Raw genomic sequence first — 8,378 nt, forward strand, 5'->3', positions numbered from 1 at the left:
ACTCTATGTATGGTTCAGCCTTAACTTCACAATTGGGAATTTTTTCAGCCATCCATTTATCTATTTGATTAAGAAACTATGGTTTGAAAGTACCATTATCAACCTTCCATGTGCCAATGTTAGATAAATCCAATAAGCATTCTACTAATTTATCATCTTCTATCTTACTCCACATGTGTTTCGACCTACTCGAACCAGTTGTAGATTGTTTATTGACATCCATATCTATGATTCATATCACATATTTGTTGAAAACAAGGGAATTGCCCTGGGGGCCTTTTTGTCTTTTAACTGTGCTATAGGGTTTCCTACCGTTATATTTATATATATAGTCTCCCTGTATTATTTGTATCAGAAAATTACTAAGAAACATTCTATATTGTGTTTTCCCCCTATTATAGGGTTTTCCACGTAAACTATTGTGTGCCTCTATTCTCTTTTCTTTTATTACTTTTCATCATGGTACTAGAGCATGAAGACGAAACCCTGGCCACTATTGAGGAAAACTCAACAGGAGAATCACAAGTGCTATCTGGCATCGCAACCATTGATATAGCCATTGTCGTAAAGACTACTAAAGAACAGTACTTCCAGACGGTCCTACCACATCTTCATTAGCCGACTGGAGCAGCCCAACTCAAATGACCGGCAACCAGCAAACCCAGCCAACTGACTAGATCAGGCATCAGACGGACCCGTGGAGCAACCAGATGACTTCCGGCGGCGTGCCTTAGACGATCGGAAGTCGCGACGTGCCTTAAATGATTGGAAGCCAGACGTTGAGCGGCTTTCAGCCTCGCGCTGAGCTGTCCACATTCGAACGCCAGCCGGCTGGCGATTTCCAACCCGCCTATCCGGATTTCGACCGATTGAAGCCCTCTGAAACGATTCCAGTTGCGCACGTGTGGATCCTCTCAGCCGTGACCCAGCCGATTCCAGCCGCAACACTTTTATCCCAATTGCTGTCTGTACCCAATCCCAACCAACGTCCGCTGATCACAACCGTGATTTCTGCCTGGTACCGACAATCCTTAGTCGTATCTATATCTTTAATCTGAAGATTGTAATGTTACATCTCAATTTCGATGAAGTTGAATAATAGTGTTTGTCTACCCATTGTTAGGAAGAAATTAATTTATATCTACGGTACTTTTTTGTTAATGTCTTTTCTTTTATTGTTTTTTTGTGTGGGGGTGTTTTTTTGTTTTTTATAAATAACTATAGTTTGTTTAAACATTTGTTTAGGAAAATCAATGATCGGTCTATTTTGAGGAATGTGTATAGTTAGGGTCTTAATTTTTTTTTAATTAGTATATTATTATTTTATTTAAAATGATGTTGAAAATACGATAGATCAATCTATTACATGCATATATTCATTTTGCATAATAAAAAAACATGTAATCTTATACCTGACGAAAATTTTAATCATTTTATGAATAGTAAACTAAGAACTGGAAGGATGAAAATAAAAATAAAAATCATTACTTCGTTCAAAGAGAATTAAATAATTTTTGTTTCAATGATAAGAAGTAGCTTTAGTATAATATAAAATCAAATTGGTAAATTAATTTTGTTGAATTTTAAAATTTGATTGTATAACCAAACAAAAATTATCATAAAAATTTACTTTTAATAAACAAACAAAAATGTTATAAAAAAATTTACTAGCTATCTTATTTTGTCTCTGTTGCTTATCGTTTTATTTTACAAATTTCATCTCAATTACATCACAATATTTTAATTTTAATCATCCAAGTATGTTTATTTTTCAAAAATCTTATTTCCACGTTATAAATTATGTTTCCAAGATTCTCTACCACAATTTTGTTATTTATATTTTGGTTTGAATGAAAATATTTGTTTTGAAAAAATAAAATCGTTATCAAGTCACGGTTTTAATACAAATTAGATTGTTTTATTTGTTGTCGTTGAACAGAATGATTCAAAATTATAATAAAGTTCTTGAAAATCCATAATTACACTGTTAGATATAGTTCTTAATAGATACATTGTATGATAAACAATAAATATACATTTTTAGACACTTTCTCTTTTACTTCATGAAAATTATTTACATGTTAAACTCAATGAAAAACAAATTCTCAATCAAAATTTTAAATTTTATCATATAAGTTATGTCGTAAATATTGTAAACATTTTCAAACCACGTATTTATAATTAGTTAGATTGAAAACCATTCATTTGTTGTTTCCCTCCCTCCCTAACTATTAGGAAGAAATTTCTCAAAAGAAAAAAAAAACTATTAAATTGAGAAAATTAAAACACATTCTCAAACCCAAAATGACGTTTGCCCCACTTTTTAAAATATAGAAACTTTGACCTTTTGTCTACTCATAATAGTTTTACAAAATCACACCCTTATGTATTTTTTTCTCTGTTCTTTCTTTTCCATTCTTTCCCGTTTCTTCTTTTTCTTCTTCGTCATCCAGTGCGACCAACTTCGACAAGACCAGGCGCCAACTTTGACGAGTTCATACGAGCAGCTTCGATCGCCTTTTCTTCTCTCTTTCTATTTAGTTTGTGTTGCAAAGCTAGCCCGAGTACTAGAGAAATAGATCGTGAGAGATGAGAGTAATTTGTGAGAGAAAACGGAACTATATAGTTCATTGAACATCTTTTTACTCGAATTTGACCTCAACAAATGGGCAAATAGGAGTGTTCGTAGGTTGAGTTTGAAGTACTTTTTAGACCAAATCAATTGTTCGACTGTAAAATTCTTCAACCTAAATAACCCTTATTAAAAAATGAAACCAATTCAACTCAACTATGAAATATTTGGGTTACTAGGGTAATTTATTTTAATTATTGTTATAAAAAAGTAAAACATTAATACGTAAAAGTTTGATTTAATTATTTTTATATTTCAAATTAAGATTAACAACTCAATTTCAATTTATATAATGTAAATTTTCTTTCAAAACGAATGATAAACTATTTTTATAAATTGTTAAAATGAACTTTCTAAAAATCGTGAAATTAAATAAAAAAATAAATATATGTATATATAATTGTATCATAATTTTTTTTTTTTAAATTTTAAAGAAAAAAAAGGTTTAGATTGATTTTGGTCAAGTGAACTATTAAACCAAGCGAACAAAAAAATATTTATTTAAACCCAACCCAATTAAAATTGCACGATAACCCAATCACAAATTTGATTGGTGCGGTTTGGATTAGATTGATTATTTTTTTTGACCGAGTTTTTTGAACACTCTGAGCAAATCCCATTTTTTCCCCCTCAAAATTTTGTCTATCTAATAGACGAATTAAGGATGTTCATGGGTTGGGTTGAAAGAATTTTTAGATCAAACCCAATTATTAGGTGGTAAATTTTTTCAACCCAAATAATTCCAAACCCAACCATAAAAACATTTATGGTTGGGTTTGTTTGGATTAGTCGGGTCATTTATTTAAATTTTTATTATAAAAAATGGTAAAATAACGATTTTTTTTACATAGAACTAAAAAAGTATTTTTAAGAGTATAAAAAAAATAAAATTAATTAAAAAATAAATATTTTAAAATTAATAATAAGTTCAGATTGATTTAGACTGATTCAAATTATTTTAAGTAAAACTATGAACAAACTGAATTCAAAAAAATTTCATTTATTTAAATCTAATACAATTGAGATGAGTTGATAACTTAATCAAAAGTGCACGGATGGGATTGAATTGATTGATTTTTTTTTTTTTTTTTTTTTTTTTTTTTGGACAATGGAGGTTTTGGACACCCCTAAGCGAACCAAACTTCAAGCCCAAGAGAAAACCCCAAAACCATCCCTTTTTCTCTCTCAACAGCCACCGTCCGCTGACCACCGCTCAACCGAACAACCGCCGCTGCAGCGCTATCCATTTGCCGTCGTCTTCGAGCGTCAGCCCAGTCGCCGTCGCGCCGCGCCTAGGATCGTCGCCGGTGCCTCCGTTTATCTCTTGTCCTCGCGCACAGGTCGCCGACCGCCACACAGCACGCTTAGGCTTCGTCGGACGCTGCTACAGTGGTTGGAGCTTCTTCCTCCAGTCTATATCCTGTCTTGTCCAGCATGGGTATGGTTAAAATTTCGAGTTTCTCCCCTTTATTTTCGTTACCATGACCCAATTTGGTTTTACCCACTTCGTTTTGGAGTTGGATACGGAGCTTCAAAAGTTTCAAACCAACAAGGTTAATTCACATAGCTATAGGTTAGGGTATTTATTTGAGTTTATATTGACTATGTAAATCGTTCTGCATTTTCTATGGCTTTTTTCGTAAAAATAGTTACTACATTTTTTTTGAAACTTACTGTTTTCTTGTTATGATTGCTTAGTAAGTGAAGGACGCAACAGTTCAGAATTTGGATGTCTTTGTTTAATAGCTCTTCAATTCAAGTATTCCCAATACTCAGTTTTGCATGTTTCGTTCTATTTTGTTTGTATATATATAAAATTCATTTTTTGTTGCATAATCTTGTTGGTTAGGTCGTTGTCATGAAAAAAAGAGAGATTATAATGACTTGTATATTCAGTACCGGGTTAGGATTCTGAGAAAAAAAACTCATTTTATTAATTTTTAAAGCATTCTGGACCCAAAATTTAATCAAACCCACCATCCACTCAACCAAGGTTTTCGCAGTTTGCATAAATATTGTTGTTGATAACGTAAGTAAAGTACTTTCCATATTGTTTTAAGCTGTTATTTTAATGGTTGCAAAATTATCATTTTTGGATTTTTGTTGTTGAGTATGTAAAGTATTTTTTTCTTCTATTAATTATAGTTGCAAAAGTAGCTAACAATAACAAGCAATTTATTTTTTTAGAATTCAAGGACGACAATAGTTGTACAGCCTATAGAAGATATCTGGTTGTGATTTTTTTTTTGGAAAACGGAAACAAAGCTTTTCATTGATGTAATGAACAGAGTCTAATGCTCAAAATATATAGAGACATCAAGTAATAGAGATAAAAGATACAACAAAATATAATAACACAAAATCCTAGGATCAAGAGATGCACCCGATTATCTCAACTAGATTGACACAACCATAGCATCCTTATCATATCCCAGTATGGCCTTAGTTTGATTGTTGTTGGAAGAATGAAGTTATATTCTCATATATTAAAAGAATGCTTGAATTTCTTTATTCACCATAAACTCATTTGATACTAAACATGGAGACAAAGTTTGCCACTTAGAAGGAAAGAAATAAATGACCGTGTGTAATTGACATGTGAACAATGACAACCAGACCTCACGTGTGTGTTTGTAGAATTGTTTCCATGTCGATGAATATAATTTAAAGAGGAGCTGATGGATTATGCTGAGGTTGTTGTGATTATGAGTAGGTGTTGTAATTGGTCATTTAGGACATAAATTTTTTACTGCAGCTGATTGACCTTAATACACTATTTTTAGTTGATACTGTTGCCCTAATATGTAGGAAATTGGTATGCATCATAGTGAGTTGTGGCGCTGAATTGAGCCATTTTCTGTTACTTTGTTTGTTAAAAGAAATAAATATTTCTAGACTTGTAATAAAAGTTGTGAGAACTTCTACGTTTATATGTTTTTAGAACTTTGTGAGAATGCTAATTAACGTGTGGATTTGAGAGATTTCTAAGTAGGCAATTTGTTTTAAAATGTGCATCAATCATACCTATGTTCAACCCATGCTAGTAAATACTCTATTCTTCCTTTGCTAATTTTCAAATCGCAGTTTTTTTCTGTTTGCATGATACTTTTGAAAATTGATGGGTAGAATTTGATTGATAATTGATAACTACAGAAATGTAGCAAAAAAGAGGTATCATTGTGAGGAGTTTGATTCGAGATGTTTCTGCCTTTGGGGCCATGTCCTATATGAGAAGAGAATTACTGAATTCCTCAAGGTTGGGAAGGACAAGGAAGCACTATAGTTACAGAAACTCACAAAGAGCTAAGCAGAAGTGAGAGGATGTTCAATGTTCCCATCGATATGAGGTACTACTAGCTAGATAACTTTCACTTTGCCTCATTATGATTGAATCTTTTATCCTAAGTCGCTTTTGACATGCTTACGGGGGATGAATTATGATGGTATTAGAGCGTATATATTCCCATCATATCAAATTTGTTGCATGTAAAAATAATTTGTTCATTTTCTTCTCATTTCCTCCTCTTTTGATACTAAAAAAAAAACAGCGAAAGTATATATTTTGTGATAACCATTCTGATTCTTCTTGTCAAAATAGGATTAATTGATGATGGCAATCACGTGTATTGACAGGTTAAAAAAATAACTTTCTATCAATATAATAATTTCTTTCACATTTAACAAACTGGCATGAGATGTATTTATTGACAATGTAAAAGTGTCATAAATATGCATTGTTCACCAACGTTTTGTTAATTGTGTGAAGTTGATACATATGTTACTTGTTTCAAATTTTCAATGAGATGATCGATGCTGTCGACTTAGGTATGCGTGAATGGAACCTTGGGATTGCTAGTTGTGTAGTTGGTCATTAAAGTGTTATATTAAATATAAACATAATATCTTCCACGCGGGTTCTTGAAGTGTTATCTTATAGTTTTTAGGTTCCCTGGTTTCCATGGTGCCGATGTAGGTGCTATAGATAATTTTAGATGGCGACTTCGTTGTTTTGAGGCATCATACTTGTAAAAAAAATCATTAGGAACTTAAGAACCATTTTAATTTTGATATGATTGTTGCCTCTTTAATGTACATATATGTTGATATTTATGTTCACCTTTTCAACTTCTTGGGATCCATCGTCTTGCACATGTTGATGTACTCTGCAAATAATATATGCTTTTGAAGTTATTACAGGTTATTCTTCTTATAATATATCGAGAGGCATTTGAATATCATAAGACCTTGGGCAATGGTACGAAAATAATTTTTAGTGACCAGTATTTGCTGATGTTAATTATTTTGATAATCTTCTATATTTTTAGAAAACTATATTTATAGATTCCTATTCAGTCAAATAGCCAAGTTAGTTTCTATTTTTGCTCAAAATGAGGGGGGGTCTCATTGTGGTGGAACTTATATAATGTTTGTGGGTAATTCCTTTTCACTACATCCAGATGGTGGTAGAAAAAAGCAGCAAAGTCAGGGAGAATTCACTTTTTCACCACGAATATAAACATTAGATGCTTCTTGTGGAAATGCTCATTTACAAGGTATTCCTCATTACAAACTCACTATTTGTTCGCATAATATTTATTGTATGTGGATACAACGTAGTCGGAAATGGAGCAATTTGAGTTTGTGTAGGCATTGTGAGCTTACGCTACTACAAGTATTTTTTTTAAAAATGTATTATGTTCACTTATTTATTTGCAGTTGACGAGACAAACTCACAGTATAGTCAATTGGATTTTGACGAGACTAGAGTTGAATATGTAAATTCATCGGACGATATATATGATGTCTGTTTGTTATCACTTAATTGATTACCTATGCATTATGTATGGAAAACTTGTTAGACATATGATACTTACCTTATTTGTAAAAACGTTTTGTTGATTGGTTAATGGAAATTTATTTGTTTGTTACTTTGCATGATTTTGTTTTGATGAAAATGTCACTGAAAATATGGATATTTGTTATTATATGATTCTGGTTGAATAAGAGATTGAGATATAGGTTTTAATTTCAATTTTGGCCCTGTTAGCTAGCCTTGTGCAAATAAACTCTGGGATTGTGTTGTAGAAATATTGTTGGTTTGCAGGTGCTAGGTAATTTTAGATAAGTGAGTCAATATATATTAGAATTTCCTAGTTCGTGGTTTGCAGGAGTTGTGTAGAAACTTGAAACAATGACTTGGGATAAATAGTAGAGGAGGAGATGGGAGGTTTGGTTTTCAAGTAGGTTCAACATTTTCCTCTAACCAATGAGTTTAAAATATTTTTTGCTTCTTGTTTTGAATTAGAATTTTTAAACAAAATACAAAGTTTCAAATTATATGGTACATTTTTTTTTTCTGTTTTGTTCTTGTGAAGTTTTTGTCACACCCCTTGTTTTGGAGTATTTTTTTTTATATTGCCCAGCTGCATGTCCTTTCATTTTTTAAATGGTAAGGTCATTAAGAAAAGAAAAAAAACTATACTTGATAATATGAATTCTAATGACTCGTATTATTTTATTCGTTAAAAGTTTAATCAGATGAAATTGACATAAAATAACTTATGGCCAGTGAGTATTGGTGCAACTGTTTTTTCCCTTCCCCTCTCTCTCTCTCCAATTCGTTCTTTGTCCATGCTGCAAGGTGTTTCCAGTATGATATCTGCCTGCGACGCCAAAAATTTGGAAGATCAACAACTGAAAGCACAAATCAATGACACTACTGGTATGTGGGTTTTTTTTTTTTTTG

At 32.0% G+C, this 8,378-nt stretch overlaps 1 protein-coding gene across 1 annotated transcript in view; it reads left to right on the top strand.

Annotated features, from left to right (window-relative positions):
- Window positions 1–8,248: 8,248 nt before the first annotated feature.
- Window positions 8,249–8,378, top strand: part of LOC120067269 — a 34,022-nt gene continuing 33,892 nt past the window's right edge. The window contains exon 1 of the mRNA XM_039018800.1: window positions 8,249–8,354. Within this exon, the coding sequence (XP_038874728.1) occupies window positions 8,264–8,354 (91 nt within the window). The 5' untranslated portion in view covers window positions 8,249–8,263. The remainder of the gene's footprint in view (window positions 8,355–8,378) is intronic.

Source organism: Benincasa hispida, chromosome 12 (assembly GCF_009727055.1).
Source record: "Benincasa hispida cultivar B227 chromosome 12, ASM972705v1, whole genome shotgun sequence".
In the NCBI taxonomy this organism is placed as follows: Eukaryota; Viridiplantae; Streptophyta; class Magnoliopsida; order Cucurbitales; family Cucurbitaceae; genus Benincasa; species Benincasa hispida.